We start from the raw sequence: 17,352 nt of genomic DNA, 5'->3' as shown, positions 1-17,352 counted from the left end.
TGAGAAAAATCGATAAACAGATTCCTTACAGGATTTCTCACTAAAATTGGCTACACCCCATTTTCAACCATAACTTTTACCAATTTTGATGTATTTTGTTCAAACTTGATGCCGGCGTTACTTAGGACTCATGGGATCTTTGAATGCTTTAAGTTCTCAAAAAAAGAAAAAAAAGAAAAAAAATGTGGAAAAATCAATAAATTGATTCCTTATGAGATTTCCCAATCAAATTGTCTGCAACCCATTTTCAGCCAAATGTTTACCAATTTGAATGGATTTTGCTCAAATTTGACATCGGTGTTACTTAGTTTGGCTTGAAACAAAGCTCTTGATTAACTTAATAATCCTAACTTAATCCCGTGCAAAGCCAGGCTATATTGTTAGTTATAAAAATTATTCTGAAATTTATTTACAACATTGGATGCTCCCATACTTACCTACAGTTGCTTCTGTAAAGTTCATTGACGTATACAATTCATTTAAATCTTCAACTCTAGAGGCAGAAAGAGAAATTATTAAATTTAATGAGAAAAATATACAATGTCTCTGGGTTAATAAGAACTTTGTATATCGGAGATTATTTTAGAATTTATACTATTTTTTACATGTCAATAAAATATAAACAGTGCTCTATTTAAAAAAATTTTTTTTACATTCATAGGCACAGGCATGGATGGATAGGTGCATGCATGGATGTGTGGTAAGAAGCTTGCTTTCCAGCCACATTGTTCCTGATTCAGTCCCACTGGGTAGCACCTCAGGCAAATATTTTCTACTATAGTCTCAGGCCAGCAAAGTTTTATGAGTGGATTTGGTAGATGGAAACTGAAAGAAGCCTGTCATGTATATTATATGTGCCTGTGTGTTTGTGTTTGTCCCTCATCACTGCTTGACAACTGGTGTCGGTGTGGCTACATCCCTGTAACTTAGTAGTTTGGCAAAAAGAGACCATTAAAATAAGTACCAGCTTAAACAAAAAGAGTACTACCAATCTTAAGTAGTCTCCTAGTGAATGTGACCTGGACATTATTGCCTACAGCAATTTGTGTTGGACAAATCACATTTCTAAAATTGTCAAGAAGGCCAAGGGTGTCTTAGCATCACTCAGCAAGACCTTTGACAGCTACTCAACAATTAATTATTTAAAGCTGTGCATGGCTATGGTATGTCCACACTTTGCATCACCAGTCTGGAACCCAATCTTGCTTAGCACATCTGAAAACTGTTCAGAAACATGCAACAAGGCGAGTACCTACCATCAGGAATCTTCTATACTCTTAATGTTTTGCTTCCCTGGGTATGGACACATTAAAGCTCTGATGTATAGAAACTGACTTGATAGCCACCCACAAGATTAACCACTATCCTTCCAACAACAACCTTGGGCACCTTTTTGAATTCCATATGTCAAACAGCCGTGGACATGCTTACAAAATCAAAAACCAACACAGCATCCATGACTTTTGGAAACATCTTTTCACTCAGAATTACTGAAGCATGGAATAAACTACTTGCATCAGTTGTTAGCTGTCAGGACACTACATCTTCCATGCTTCCTGATATTTGCAAACAGTACACCTGATGTACTCCCCACTTTTTTCTAACTGACTCATTCACTGTTCACTTTGTGTGCATTATTCTATGTACTGTACATGCACTTTGGTTACCTGTTCTGAATAGTTGTACAGCACTTCAGCACTGTATACAATAGGTTCATCATCATCACAATTATTATTATTATAAAAATTTTTTTTAAACTTACATATTTTTTAAAGTTTCATATCTCTCATTAAAAGAAGTGCTTTTATTACTGGAGAAATCTACTTCCTCTGTTGCTTCAGACTGTCGGACCTGTAATAAATATATTTTGTTCTCAAATTATATAAAACAAATAATTATGGCTAAACTATAGAAAAGAGTGAAAAATATATGAAGAGACATGTAATGCAGTTGTAATAATAATTAATTAATATGTATTGTTGTTTCAACACATGACTTCACATCAGAGATCTTGCAACACAGATTCATAAACTTAATTAAAATGCATTTTTGACTTGACTGTGGACACCTCCCTGTAACTTGGGGGCCACGCTCTCTCACTATCTCATCTTCACCATCTCTTTCTCTTTCTCCACCTGAGGCAGCTTTTTTTCTTCTCTACTGCAAGACACATTTTTCTATCTCTCAATACTACTCCTGCCCTCAGTTGAGGGGTCTTGTCTTACAAGTTACTTGGGGACGTCACTGCTGTTGTTGCCACATAAAAGGCACCCAATACATTCTGTAAAGTGGTTGGCATTAGGAATGATATCCACTTTACAGAATGCCATGCCAAAGCAGACAACAGAACTTGGTGCAGACTTCTGACTTGCTAGAACCATCCAACCCATGCCAGCATGGAAAATGGAAATTAGAGGATGATAAAGATGATGATTGACAAAAATATCATTCTGGAATATACAGTAATTTATAATTATATAAAAGTCAACCAACAGGAGAAACCAACCAAATGACAAGTATGAGTGCAAGCTCCCAACAGTGACTCAAACTGCAAAGTCTGGTACAACCAATGCCAGCAGAGAAAGTGGACATATGTTGAGGATGATGAATATATGCACAAATATATAATTTATACAAAAGCTTAATGATTGATATAATACTCGGTAAAATATATTCCTTTATCTTTTTACTTGTTTCAGTCATTTGACTGCAGCCATGCTGGAGCACTACCTTCAAAATATATAAATATTAGTAAAACAGTTACTAAACTAACATTAACTGCTGAAAAAAAAAAGAGAAAGTAGCAGAAGATATTTTATAATTTCAACACTAAAAAATTTCATTTGGAGGAAATAATTGAACTTTCTAATGAAACACTTTATTGTCAACCACAGAATTCGTTTGTTCACAGATCAAAATCCCACCAAAATATTCTGGAAAATAAAATTGTATTGAAAGAAAGAGTACCAAGTAAAAATGCAAAAACAAAAAAAAAAAGAGTAGGAGTTTCAAATGAAATTAGAAGGCCAAATACAACTGCTATTTTCTTCAAGGAAGACATATCCCATGGGCATTTTCTTCCCTTACTCTTTACTCTCTAATATTTTCGTCAGGTCTTTACTGTCTGAATTCATCAGTGATGACATTTGTGCTAAACTATACTAACCCTTGCCTACTGCTGGGACACATCAGTGGTGTGGAGAGGAGAAACTTGAAGCATGGAAAACTGCTGGTTCCACCATAAAAGAATCCTTGTCCAGGCTTGCAACCTGGAGAGGATTTCTAGGGGCAAGGCTGTCTTAACAGCATTATAAGCCCCTTATCAACCTTTGTTTTCCCTTGGATAATATTGGTAGCATGGAGAGTAGAGGCTGGTATGCATTGGTTACTACTGGTCTTCCATAAACAACCTTGCCCAAAGGAAGGCTTTAACCTTTACCCTTTAAGCCCCAGAGCAAAACAATGCACTGGAGATCCCCAACATCTTTAATGACAACATACTGCAGCATACACAGATTAAGATAGGGCCCCTACATCTGAGGGGTCTCTAGGCAACGACCAAGTGTGTTCATGCATTAAGAAGGGACTGTCCAGGTGTAGATGTATGGCCAACCCTAATTGATGGAAGCTTTAGATATAAATAGATGAAATATCTAAGAAAAGATAAAGCTACAAAGAAGTTATTTTGACATCATGAGAAAGCAATATATATTGTGTTTAATGGTAAATTTTACCTAATGAATTTGAAACATTAAATTTTACTCACAAAACTTTTAATTTCTTCCAATTCTGAAATCATTTTGCTCCAGCCATCTATAACATCATTATATGTTTCTGTAAGAATAAAAGAAGAGAAGCACTTATAATATATTGATTAGTTAAAGAAGAATCACAACAAAGAAAGAAATTAGATTTTTAAAAAAAATAGGAATAATGCATGTATTTTGGTAATTATTAAAAATTTATGCAACTACTCATCATCATCATAAAAAGTAAAAGCAACATCTTGTCTGAATGATGTTTGCATCGGTAGGATGAGACTAGTATTGTTACCAATCCTTATTCCAAGCTGCTGAAAATCCTTGTGGTTTAATTACAATGCTATAATTTCACAATGGAGCTAAATACATATGAATATGATTTTGTATGCATTATTATTTATAACTGATGCTGTATTAGTAATCCAGTAATTAAATACTATATATGCACTCCCTTAGATACAGAATCAGATTGTATAGAAAGGTGTTATCACTATGATTGATTTAGCAATACCATTGTTAGTTACAAGTGAGAGAGGAGGGCACACGAGAAGAATAATTACAAGCTGATGGACCAAGTCATGAAAATGAAAGAGAGAACCATTGCATAGTTATTACAAGAAAGGACAGGTTTAGATAAGATGCATGTCACCGACCCTCACTGTTTCCAAGAAAGGTAATATTTTTCTCATGACCAGACATGTTTTCACAGAAAATCAGAAACAAAGAACACTGCCTGCATGATGGAAACACCCGTATACAACTATGATGTGATGTCAAGGCGAGGAGATAGTAACACACACATACACCAAGGCCATGCAGAAAACTATGTTTAGCCCAGGGCTGTAATAGAAGTCACACCTGTTGCCAGTGCCACCTGAATGGCTTCCATGCCGGTGGCATGTAAGCATCACCGTTCAAGCGTTGTCGATGCCAGTACTGCCTCACTGGCCCTTATGCCAATGGCACGTAAAAAGCACCCACTACACTCTCAAAGTGGTTGGCATTAGGAAGGGTATCCAGTTGTAGAAACTTTGCCAGATCAGATTGGAGCCTGGTGCAGCCTTCTGGCTTGCCAGTCCTCAGTAAAACTGTCCAACCTATATCAGCATGGAAAGCAGATGTTAAACGATGATGATGATATGCAAAAGGTCCATGCAGTGATACTGAGCCTAGAACCACGTGGTTGGGAAGCAAACTTCTTACCACACAACAATGCTAACAACAACAACAACAAAAAAAAGGTAATAATACATACACACCTGGTGGTTTTAGCTTTAAACTTTTAAATTTCCTTTTATTCAGTTGCAAACTGGAAAAAAAAAAAAATTGATTTATTAAAAAACGCATTCACTCACAAACATCTTTTAATAGTGAAAAGCACCAAACACTTGGTATCAATTCCATAAATATTATTTCAATAGAAAACAAGAATATGATCTATTGTTTTACCTTTTTGAACGAATGTCAGCTTTTCTGTAAATTTGAGGTTTGATATCACAGGGACGTGCTTTATCACTTAAAAATTGTTTATTATCAATTGCTAGGGATTTTCTGGAAAGAAAGAACAAATTTAAATTTTATATAGCAACATAAAAATATATAATAGTCGTTGTAGTAGTAGTAGTAGTAGTAGTAGTAATCCTTTCTACTAACGGAACAAGGCCTGAAATTTTCAGGGAAGGGACTAGTCGATTACATCAGCTGCAGTGTTTAACGAACCCCAGAAAGATGAAAGGCAAAGTCGACCTCAGCAGAATTTGAACTGTAGTGACAGATAAAATACCACAAAGCATTTTGGCCAGCGTGCATTCAGTCAGTTCACTGCCTTAGTGATAGTAGTAGTAGTAGTAGTAGTAGTAGTAGTAATAATAATAAATGCCCTGATGCAGTACCAAGCAGTGGCTCTCATAGCTTCTGATCTTAACAAATTGGAAGTGTTATCATGTACATTGTTTTGTCTTGGTATAAAAAATGGGCTATAGCAAATATTCTGCTCAATACCACAGATTTGCTTGTCAGTTGTTTGACCTTAACCAGTTGAGCATGTCCCTTGGTGGCTGACGATATGTGCATCTCTGATCACAAGCAGAAGTAGTGGGGGAGCATCATAGCCATGTGTTGAAAGGAATTCTTTGGGGTTTGAATAATTCAAATCTGGAAACATGTGTTTCATTCAACATCCTTAAACAACCCTTATTCAGGGACCTTTTGAGTGGGTTGGACTACTCTTATCAAACGGAGCCAGTCAGGCATGACTGGCAATGACTATGCTCAAATGGTGCTTTTTAAATGTCACTGGCAAGGGAGCCAGTCAAGTGGCACTGGCAATGACCACGCTCGAATGGTGCATTTTATGTGCCACCGGCACGAGACCAGTCAGGTACCACCGACGAGAAAAAGAAGACCTCAATGATTATGTGTACACAATATATAATTTTATAAAATAGGTACAGGTGTAGCTATGTGGTTGAGAAACTCACATGGTATCTTGGGTAAGTGTCATCTACTGTAGCTCCAATTCAATTAAAGCCTAGTAAGTGGATTTGATAGATGGAAACTGAAAGAAGCTCATCATACATAAGTGTGTGTGTGAGAGTGTATGCACATGTACCTTTGTCTAAACATCACATGATGATTGTAAGGTTTTTCATTTCCATTTTTCTATGGAGAATATGTCTGGCCATGGGAAAACATTACCTTGCTTGAAAACAGTTGAGGGCTGGTAACAGGAAGGGAATCTGGCCATAGAAAATCTGTCTCAACAAATTCCATCAGACTCATGAAATCATAGAAATGTGGATGTTAAATAATGAAGATGATGATGAACTATTTCTATTGCACAAACATTAAATAGTATGTTTACATATGCAAATACAAGAATACTATAAAATGATGAAGATGATGATGAAAACATTTTTCATAATACAAACCTGCAAGCTGCTACACTCTGTATAAGGCGCCGAGATTTTTCTTCTAAATTCTTACAGAAATATAATGTTTCAGCAAATAGTCTCTTTGGTTCCTGCAACATGGAACAACAAATTCAAGAATAAAGTGTGTGCGTGTGTGTATATACATTTATATATATATATATAAAGTAACAATAGATATATACAATTAGATGAACTGAGGTAGGAATAAAAGTAATAAAAGTCATTATTGTGAATTGTTAAAGAGATTCAAAAGCATATAGGTTTCGTAATGTTGCTAATCATTGCTTTGGATGAACATGGATATTAAATGATGATGATGATGATGATGATAAATGTGAATGTATGTGGTCATGTATGTGTGTTTAGCCCAAAAAGGCTCTTAAATGGTGCATCCTCCAGATAAACGAATTTGATTTTCAAAATCTGCATCCCAAAGACAATGTTGCCTGTATGTAATAATAAAAGAATATAATTTACTGACTCCTGTGCAGGTGGCACGTAAAAAACACCATTTGAGCGTGGCCGTTGCCAGTACTGCCGGACTGGCCCTCATGCCGGTGGCACATAAAAAGCACCAACTACACTCTCGGAGTGGTTGGTGTTAGGAAGGGCATCCAGCTGTAGAAATTCTGCCAGATCAGATTGGAGTCTGGTGTAGCTATCTGGTTCACCAGTCCCCAGTCAAATCATCCAACCCATGCTAGCATGGAAAGCGGATGTTAAATGATGATGATGATGATGATGATGATGACAAGAAGTGACTTTTAGATCGACAAATCTCCCACTCTCTATCTAACACCATCAATCCATCTCTCTATTTACAATACACTTTGACACTCATTCTCTCTGTATATGTATTAACCCTCAAGCATAGCTTTCATTTTGTGAAAAGTCTCATCTTCTAATGTTTACTTTCATTTTATGATACACAGCCTATCATGCACGAAATGCTTAGCTTCCAAATCCTGTTTTCTGATTTGGTGAAAACGTTCAAAATTTAATCCTCTGTAACATTTTTCTAAAACTTTTCTGGAATAAATGAATCACAAACTCAGATTTAGCATGAAAAAGTACATCAATACACCAAATTCAAAAATTTTCCCTAAATTTGAAAATTTCAAAAATTGTGACAACAGAAAAGATCTTTCTCGCCTTCTATTTGTTTATCTCTTTCATTTTTTCATGATAAACTTTCTCATTCTCTATAAAAGTATATTGCTCAAGCTGAGTGTATGCTTGTGTTTGTCAGTGTGAGTGTGTATGCATTTGTGTAGGGAATTTCATTAGGGTGATGGAGTGATTTAAATAAGTATGTAAAAGATAATTTATTTTAATAACATACTTTTCTTTAGTAAATGCTTTTTCTTACACACACACACACATGGATTTGCTTGATGCAGAGTGGGGTTTAGATTTAAATAACATTTTTTGTACTTGTTAGTAAACATGTTTTTTTCTTTTATACATACACAGAGACTCACTTGATGTGGAGTAGGGGTTAAAAATTTAAATAATTTTTTTTGTTGTTGTTACTTAAATCCCAACAATGGACCATAGCCTCATCAAACCAACTGAAAAAAACTTACATAATTGTTCAATTTATTATTGGCATTTCCCAGAATGACTTGCAATTGTTCTGGATATTTCGTATGGGTATTGTAATCTGGTTTTCCATTTAGATTTCTCTTATCAAGAAGAAAAAGTGATACTTCATCCTAAATGAAATAAAGAAAAAAAAAAAAAACCCATTTAATTAATTTTTAAAAACAACAAAACCAAGTAAAAAAATAAACCTTAACAGAAAATGGTTCCAAACATTAGTTTTACTTCTTTAAAATTGTAACAAATAAAGTTGAGAGTGGCTTGGATCACAGATTACATCAGGGAGTACAATGGTTTATTCTAATTATTATTTTATAATTTTACTGGCACATGAAAACAACATTCAAGCAAGGTCATTGCCAGTGCCACTGGACTGGCTCCTGTGCAGGTGGCACATAAAAAACACCATTTGAGCATGGCTGTTGCCAGTACCGCCAGACTGGCCCTCGTGCCGGTGGGGCAAGTAAAAAGCACCCACTACACTCTCGGAGTGGTTGGCGTTAGGAAGGGCATCCAGCTGTAGAAACTCTGCCAGATCAGATTGGAGCCTGGTGTAGCCATCTGGTTCACCAGTCCTCAGTCAAATCATCCAACCCATGCTAGCATGGAAAGAGGACGTTAAACGAACGAACGAATTAATGTTCATTGAGTTTAGAATATCATGCTAATTTCACAGGAAGAAAAAATTTTGTTTAATGCTCTACCGATTCTATCATCTACAACCATTGATGAAATTGAATTCATTCAATATATTGTTTTCTAATTTAATTGCAACTCATTTGATTTCAAGGATGTTAGCAACTAGATGTATTTCTTTACTGGTTTCAATATGTGGAATGCTACCATGCTGCGGTGAAGGCACATGGCTCAGTGGTTAGAGTGTTGAGCTCATAATCATGAAGTAGTGAGTTTGATTTCTGGACTGGGCTGTGTGTTGTGTTCTTGTGCAAGACACTTTGTTTCATGTTGCTCCAGTTCACTCAGGTGTAGATGTGAGTTGCAATGTTATTGGTGCCAAGCTGCATCAGCCTTTGCCTTTCCCTTGGATAGCATTGGTAGGACTACTGGGCTAGGAAGCAAGCTTCTTTATCCTCCAGCCACACACTAATTACTACAATAAAAAATGAAACAAAAATAAATGACATCAATGAATTACATTATCTGAGAGGAAATCTTTAGCAAATTGCCGCCGATCAATAATTTGACCATCTCCTTTGATAATGATTTGTTCATTCGAAGGGACATCAGCTTCCATAGATATTATATTCTGTATGGCATCAATTCTTTGATCTGGTTCCAACATATAACACAGTAAATTGTTTTTTGTGACATGGTAGATGCGTAGTATCTGGAAAATATAGAATATTTAAATGAAGACTGTCTGAAGATAATGAAGCACATTTAATGTTAACATTGTTATCACAAAATATTTTATGTTTCTCCTCAAAATTACATTTGGGAAACAATTATGAATGAATGAATTTTTGTTATAATTAAAAAAAAAAAAAAAAAAAAGAACCAACCAATAGCCAAGATTTTCTTTTATCATTTTACTAATTCCAGTGAGTGGATCATACCCATGCTAGGTCCACCTTCAAGTATTTTAGTTAGTTATTTATATCAACCTCAGAGATTGGTTTGGCACATTTTTATTGGACTCTGTTTAATGAATGGCTGACTTTTTACAGGTATAAATATATTTATGGTGTTTATACCAGTATAGTCAAACACACACACATGAAAGAGAGAGAGAGAGGCAGGCACACAATGACCTGTGGAGTTTCCAGCAACCAAATTTTACTCACATGGCTATAGCAGAAAACACTGGGATCGAATGTGGGATTATATGACTGAGAAGCAAACTTCTTGACAAAGTGTGTGTGTGTGTGTGTGTGTGTATCATATATATATATATATATATATATATATATGGCACGTAAAAAACATCATTTGAGCGTGGCCATTGCCAGTACTGCCTGACTGGCCCTTGTGCCGGTGGCACGAAAAGCACCCACTACACTCTCAGAGTGGCTGGTGTAGAAACTCTGCCAGATCAGATTGGAGCCTGGTGCAGCCATCTGGTTCGCCAGTCCTCAGTCAAATCATCCAACCCATGCCAACATGGAAAGCGGCTGTTAAACGATGATGATGATGATGATGATGATATATATATATATATATACACACACACACACAATACATGCTGCCACCACCAACAACATCATCACCATTTAATGTCCATTTTCCATATGATAACTAGTATCATTTTGTTATTAGCAAAAATGAAAATAACACTGACATCTCATTTTAACAGATATATTTACCAAAATCCCATAAAAGCATCTTGAAATACTAAAGAGTAAATTTATTCAATAAAAATTGCCATTGGCTTCAGCCATGGCCTGCAGACTACTTTGGAATCTCCTGCAACTCTTCTGGATGGTTTCCTTGTTTAATTTTGTGAATGCTGCCATAATCCTTGCCTTCAGTTCATCTTTGGTATTACAAGGGGTTTTGTTGGTTTCTCGCTCAACTACGCCCTACACACAATAATCAACAGAGTTGCAGTCTGGAGAGTTAGGTGGCTAGATGTTAGGGGTGATGTGGTCATAGAAATTGTCTGACAGCCATGACTGTGTTCTTGTGTGACATGGTGCAGAGTCCTGTTGCCAGACATAGGGTCTTCCAGCAGCCACCCTCTTGATCCAGGGCAGCACTACTTCCTCCAGGCACTTGATGTAGGCCTATGTGTTGAGTTTGAGGCTGTGTAGGTAGATGAATGAAGGCATAACGCTGCCATTGCTAGTGATCACTCCAAACACCATGATATTGACTGGATGTTTGATTTTTATCACTCTCAGTACATATCCTTAGATTGACACCCAAACACTCTGAAATGTCCGTATTGGAGCTTCTGGAGCAAATGTCAAACAGTACAGCATAGCGTTTCCAAATTTCTGGCAGAGTGAATTGCATCATGGTGCTGTTTTTCTCACAAACGGTGCCCAACTGACCCTACTATACTGTATAGTTGACAAAATCAAAAACAAACAATGCGCATGCGTGAAATTGAAAATATAAAATGGCGACAATATATATGTGTGTGTGTGTGTGTGTGTGTATCTTTGTCTCTCCTTACTGCTTGACAACAAGTACTGGTTTGTTTATGTTCCCATTACTAAGTGGTTTGGTTAAAGAGACAACTAGAAAAATTACAAGACTTGAAAAAAAAAAAAAAAGGTATTAAGGTTGATTTCTTTGACCCATCAAAGCAGTGCCCTAGCATGGTAACAGTCCAATGACTAAAACATATAAAAGATGAATAATTTAGTCCTTTAGTTCTGTACTGGTTATAGATCAATTCGCAAAAAATTACAGAGAAAAAAGTGCTTAACAAACTATAGCACACATAACTGAATACCTGAGATTCTAGTATTTTCTCTAATTGCTGGAAACACCACTGTTTACTAGATTTCTCTTTACTGTCATTGCCACGAGCATCAGCATCCCACAAAAGCATTGTCTTTAACCATTTTTCAAAGCTTTGTTTTAGGGGGCTGTAGAATAATAGAAATAAGTTTGATCTCATCAATTTCATATAAAAAGAATTAATAGTATAAAACTATTCACAAGAAGACATAAAATACTTCTGATAATGAAAATGGAGATGTTTGATCAGTATTATATTTAACCCTTTAGCATTTAGATTACTCTCTCAAATGTAACACTTATTCATTCACATTGTTTTGAATTAATTATGCATTATCTCAAAGCATCGAGATTTCAATCAAGTGATTATTATATTATTAGAATGATATTGTAGAGTAAGTATGAAAAACAAACCATATCTACAATTAAACCTTGGGAGAGGCATTATGCCGGTAATAAACACATGCACTGGTTCAGTCCTTTATTAATTTATAAACAGTAATTAGTTTTTTGTTACTGAAGAGATTGCAAGAGTGCAATGAAATGATTTAACAAAAAACTAAATACTGCTTATAAATTAATAAAGGACTGAACTAGTGCGTGCGTTTATTACCAGCATAATGCCTCTCCCAAGGTTTAATTGTATTTCTTTCAACACACGTATCCACATCAAGAATCTTGCACACGAAATACACATACGAAACCATATCTGCCCTATTTGATAATAAAACAGGTAGAATATTTTGGCCAGATATGGTTTGGTTTAAATGCTAAATGGTTAAATAGAAAGGAAGAGATTGAGAGAAGAACATTTGTTGCCATAATGTAAACTATGACTCGGAAAAAGATGCAGGAGAGTAACATGCAGGCTGACAGAGGACTACATAAGCAGTTGATGCACAGAAATAGTCAGAGTAAGAGACCCCATGAGGTAGATTATTTCAAATGTTGAGACAACTCACTAGACGTACCCAGGTGACTTAATCAGTAGTGGAGGTGGGTGTTGCAAAAGCATAGTAAGTAGTGTTCTGTAATTTAAAGATGAGAAATTCTGAACATTATTTACATTATTCACATTGGACGGATATGTGTCCTCATTTTGTTTGTTGGCTTCAAAATTCTACCAGGACACCTGATGAAGGTTGGAGAGTAAAATCAGCTGAGACGTTGTGGTAACAACAAACAAGATGAGGACACATAGCCATCCAATGTAAATAATGTAAATAATGTACATACCAATTAGGCTGCAGTGCGGGTGTGGCTGTGGGGTTAAGAAGCTTGCTTTGCAACCATGCAGCTTTGGATTGAGTCCCACTGCATGGCACTATAGCCAATGTCTTCTACAATAGCCCTGGGCTGATCAATGCCTTTTGAGAGAGTTTGATAGAAGCTATGAAGAAGCCTATCACATATATGTGTGTGTGTGTGTGTGTGTGTGTGTGTGTGTGTGTGTGGATTTGTATTTGTCCCCACCCTATCCTCCACCTGACAACCAGTGTTAGGTTATGTTCCCATAAGTTAGTGGTTTGGCAAAAGAGGCTGATAGACAGATTTTAAGTATCAGGGTTAAAAGAAAAAAAAAAAAAAAGGTACCGAGATTGATTTGTTTGTCTAAACCCTTAAGGTGATGCCCCAACATGGTTGCAAGAATAAAGACAGACATATAAAATTTCAAGGAACTCTTACTTCTGTTTGCATCAAAGAGCTATATATATATATATGTGTGTGTGTGTGTGTGTGCACGTGCACATATACATCCACACATGTATGATATCAAATGAATCACCATTATCCTCATCCTTTAATGTCCATTTTCCATGCTGGCATAATTTGGATGGTTTGACTGGAGCTGACAAACTGGAGAGCTGCACCAGATTCCAGTCTGATTTGGCTTGATTTCTATGAATGAATGCCCTTCCTAATGCCAACCACTTTACAGTGCGAGTTGGGTGCTTTTAATGTGGCACCTCATGAGCGCTTCTACATGGCACCAGCATGAGTGCTTTTAATGTGGCACCAGCAGAAGCAGCCTTAACACTGGATGATAAAAATGAATACAACCTCATGGAGGCATAGTGGCTGAGTTCCTTTCCAGTGTTGGGCCTCGTGGAGCCAAAGTGGCCGAGTTCCTTTCAAGTGTTGGGCCTCACAGAGGCAATGACCAAAACCTTTAGCATTATATTGTGCTTGAGAAGGAGATCCATCAAGCTGAGCAAAATTGCAGTCGTGGCAGATACGCAAATGGCACCCATGCCGGAGGCATGTAAAAGCACTCATTACACTCTTGGAGTGGTTGGCAGTAGGAAGGGCTTCCAGCTGTAGAAAACCATGCCAAATCAGACTGGAACCTGGTGTAGCCTTCCAGTGTGCCAGCCCAGTCAAACCATTCAACCCATGCCCCAGCATGGACAACAGACGTTAAATGACGATGATGATGATAATGGGGTGGGTGGAGACTGTCATGATTGCAATAAAATAAAACATGGTGAGAGACAGCAAATTTAGTGATTTGACAACAGTTATAATTGAGGTAAAATAGTATTTAAAAAAAACAATAATACAACACAACAATTACTACCAAATTCAGAGGAATTCTGTATTTATCTCATTTTTGCATTTAGTATGCAAGATTCCTGATAGGAAATCATGTGTTAAAACATATTTAGTTGTGCTTCACTTCTTTATTTTTTATTTGTCAATTGGTTCTGATCTTCTTTCATAATTCTAGTCATTATCACAGATGCCTTACAGAGAGAAATATCAAAATGCTTCCTCGCTTGAAACTATATTATTTTACTAAACCCAGAAGGATAAAAGGTAAAACTGATCATGATGTAATTAGAACTCAGGACATTAACTGCTGTAACTAAATACTAGAAACATTTTGTCCAAAGTACTAAGGATTTTGCCAATTCATTACCTGAATGGATTATCAAAGTAACAAATAATACCAAGTAACAAATTATTTTCAAACTTACCTGCAAAGCTTAATACATTTAGGAAGTTCTGATGAGAAATGAATGCTTCTATCAGGCATACATTGTACAGATATGTGATCATCTTTTTTCTTATTAACTTCTTCATACCTATAAAATATTGAAATAAATTAAATTGTTTCTTTAAAAGCACAACCATATTCAGTTATATGGCACCCATGTCAGTGGCACATAAAAAGCACCATGTGAGCATGGTTGTTTCCAGTGCCGCCTGATTGGCTCCCGTGCCGGTGGTATGTCAAAAACGCCATTCTAGCATGGTCGTTGCCAGTGCTGGCTGACTGATCCTGTGCCAGTGGGACGTAAAAAGCACCAGTGAAGCATGGTCGTTGCCAGAGCAGCTTGATGGCTCCCGTGCCAGTGGCACATAAAAAGCACCATTCAAGTGCGGTCAATGCCAGTACTGCCTGACTGGCCCTCATGCCAGTCGCATGTCAAAAATACCTACTACACTCTCGGAGTGGTTGGTGTTAGGAAGGGTATCCAGCTGCAGAAACTTTGCCAGATCAGATTGGAGCCTGGTGCAGCCTCCTGGTGCAGTCTTCTGGCTTGCCAGCCCTCAGTCAAATCATCCAACCCATGCCAGCATGGAAAGCGGGCATTAAATGACAATGATGATGAGTAAGACTCAAAGAAACAAGTGACAGTATGTATTGGAAAGTAGTGTGTGGCTGTGTGATAAGAAGTTTGCTTTCCAGCCACATGGTTCTGGGTTCAGTCCCACTACATGGCACCTTGGGCAAGTAGAGGAGCTTTTATATTTACAATAAAATATATGTAAGAGAGAATCAGTGTTTACTTTCAATCAACTTAACAACTGTAGAAGTCAGCCAGTTGTTAGTGAATTAAAGAAATGAATTCAAAACCCTGGAGTTTTTAGACAGTTTGAAAAAAAAAGTTATTCCTGTGTTCAAAGTGTATGAGTATGTCCCATAACATGTATAGGTTGTTGTAGGTGTTGTTCAACATTAAAATAGCTGTAAGAAAGGCATTCCCAGCTTTCCTAATGCAGGTGTAACTGTGTGGTTAAGAAACTTGCTTCCCGACTATGAGGTTTTGGGTTCAATTCCATGGCAAAGCAGTTTGGGCAATTATCATCATGGGATAACCAAAGCCTTGTGAGTGAATTTGGTCGACAGAAACTAAACTAAAAAGAAGTCCATTGTGTGTGTATATAATATATATATATATATGTGCTGGTGGCACATTAGAAAATTATTTGAGTGGTCATTGCCTGTGCCGCTGGACTGGTTCCTGTGCAGGTGGCACGTAAAAAACATCTTTTGAGCGAGGCCGTTGCCAGTACCATGTGACTGGCCCTTGTGCCAGTGGCACGTAAAAGCACCCACTACACTCTCGGAGTGGTTGGCATTAGGAAGGGCATCCAGCTGTAGAAACTCTGCCAGATCAGACTGGAGCCTGGTGCAGCCTTCTGGCTTGCCAGTCCACAGTCAAATTGTCCAACCCATGCTAGCATAATCAAACGATGATGATTATGATGATGATATATATATATATATATATATATATCTTCATAATTTTAGCATCAACTTCTCCATGCTTGAACAGGGTTTACTGAGGCAGATTTTCTATGACTAGATGCTATTCCTGTCATCAATGGAAGTAATATTTTCCAATGATTAGGAATGTTTTTGGAGAATATTGGAAATCAATGACACTATTTGTATAACAACGACCCTCATGACTGTCACACAATGTCAAAATAAAGATACACAAACACACACATGTATGTAAATGCTAAAACAATGAGGAGTGTGGGGTTAGCAGCACCACCTGGCCCTTGCATGCTTTAGTAGAGTCCATTCTGTTGCAAGAATGTGGGCCAGTCCTAGGTTTCTTTCTACCTGTCTCCCACAAATCTTTGAAGCCCCGTAAAAGGTCATGGGCACTGCCCTTCCCTCTTAACTGAAAAAAAAAAGATTAAAAAAGAAAAAAAACAAATATACATATTACTTTATTGTCGTAATAATACTGACCATTTAACAGGTGAGTAAGTAGGAAGGAAGGGTTGGTAACCAGTAATAATCTCGAATATAACAGTCCCTAATGACCAGTAGTCAGCTGTATGAGTATACTGTTCTTTCCGATAAAGTTCTGGAGCCTGAAATATAAACACAATAGTACTCTGAAATAATTTATGTAAGCAATAACCAAAGTTTTCAAAGACTGAAATTTGTAACTTACAGCAAGTCATTGCTTATATTTCATCATCTAATAATCTAAGAAGACAGTAAAAAATGTTTTTCTTTGCACACTGTTTTAGCTCTCTTAGTATTAACAGATACTAATATTCTCAAACAATGCCGCCGATGGTTGTTGTTGACAAGCAGCGGCACTAGTTTTATTCAGGGGAAGGGATCCCATTGCACTGCTGGAGCGTGTTGTTTGCATTCCACAGCAGTGGTTGTTTTCACCTCAGTGGACGTCGGTGATTGGTTGGAATTGCCAAAGTGCGACAACTTTTAATATGAAATAGCTTCGAATATAAAAATTTTTTTCTGTTCTATAAGACAAAATATACAAGTATACGAAGTTTTAAAGTGTTTCGGTAGAAAACACACTAAATAAAACATAAACAATAAGTGGCGCCCGCCAAATCAGAAAGATCCA

General features: G+C 36.9%; 1 protein-coding gene across 1 annotated transcript in view; it reads right to left on the bottom strand.

Moving 5' to 3' along the window:
• The window catches only part of LOC106868427 (inhibitor of nuclear factor kappa-B kinase subunit beta), a 53,806-nt gene that overhangs the window by 10,326 nt on the left and 26,128 nt on the right, over positions 1-17,352 (bottom strand). Inside the window, exons 7-17 of the mRNA XM_014913675.2 lie at positions 16,719-16,843; positions 14,704-14,811; positions 11,718-11,853; positions 9,453-9,644; positions 8,281-8,409; positions 6,692-6,783; positions 5,211-5,312; positions 5,021-5,070; positions 3,767-3,834; positions 1,763-1,851; positions 438-493 (exon numbers count right to left, since the gene is read on the bottom strand). Coding sequence (XP_014769161.1) covers positions 438-493; positions 1,763-1,851; positions 3,767-3,834; positions 5,021-5,070; positions 5,211-5,312; positions 6,692-6,783; positions 8,281-8,409; positions 9,453-9,644; positions 11,718-11,853; positions 14,704-14,811; positions 16,719-16,843 — 1,147 coding nt within the window. The remainder of the gene's footprint in view (positions 1-437; positions 494-1,762; positions 1,852-3,766; positions 3,835-5,020; positions 5,071-5,210; positions 5,313-6,691; positions 6,784-8,280; positions 8,410-9,452; positions 9,645-11,717; positions 11,854-14,703; positions 14,812-16,718; positions 16,844-17,352) is intronic.

The sequence above is a fragment of the Octopus bimaculoides genome, chromosome 5, assembly GCF_001194135.2.
Source record: "Octopus bimaculoides isolate UCB-OBI-ISO-001 chromosome 5, ASM119413v2, whole genome shotgun sequence".
Taxonomy (NCBI): Eukaryota; Metazoa; Mollusca; class Cephalopoda; order Octopoda; family Octopodidae; genus Octopus; species Octopus bimaculoides.
This window is presented reverse-complemented; position numbering and strand designations above follow the sequence as displayed.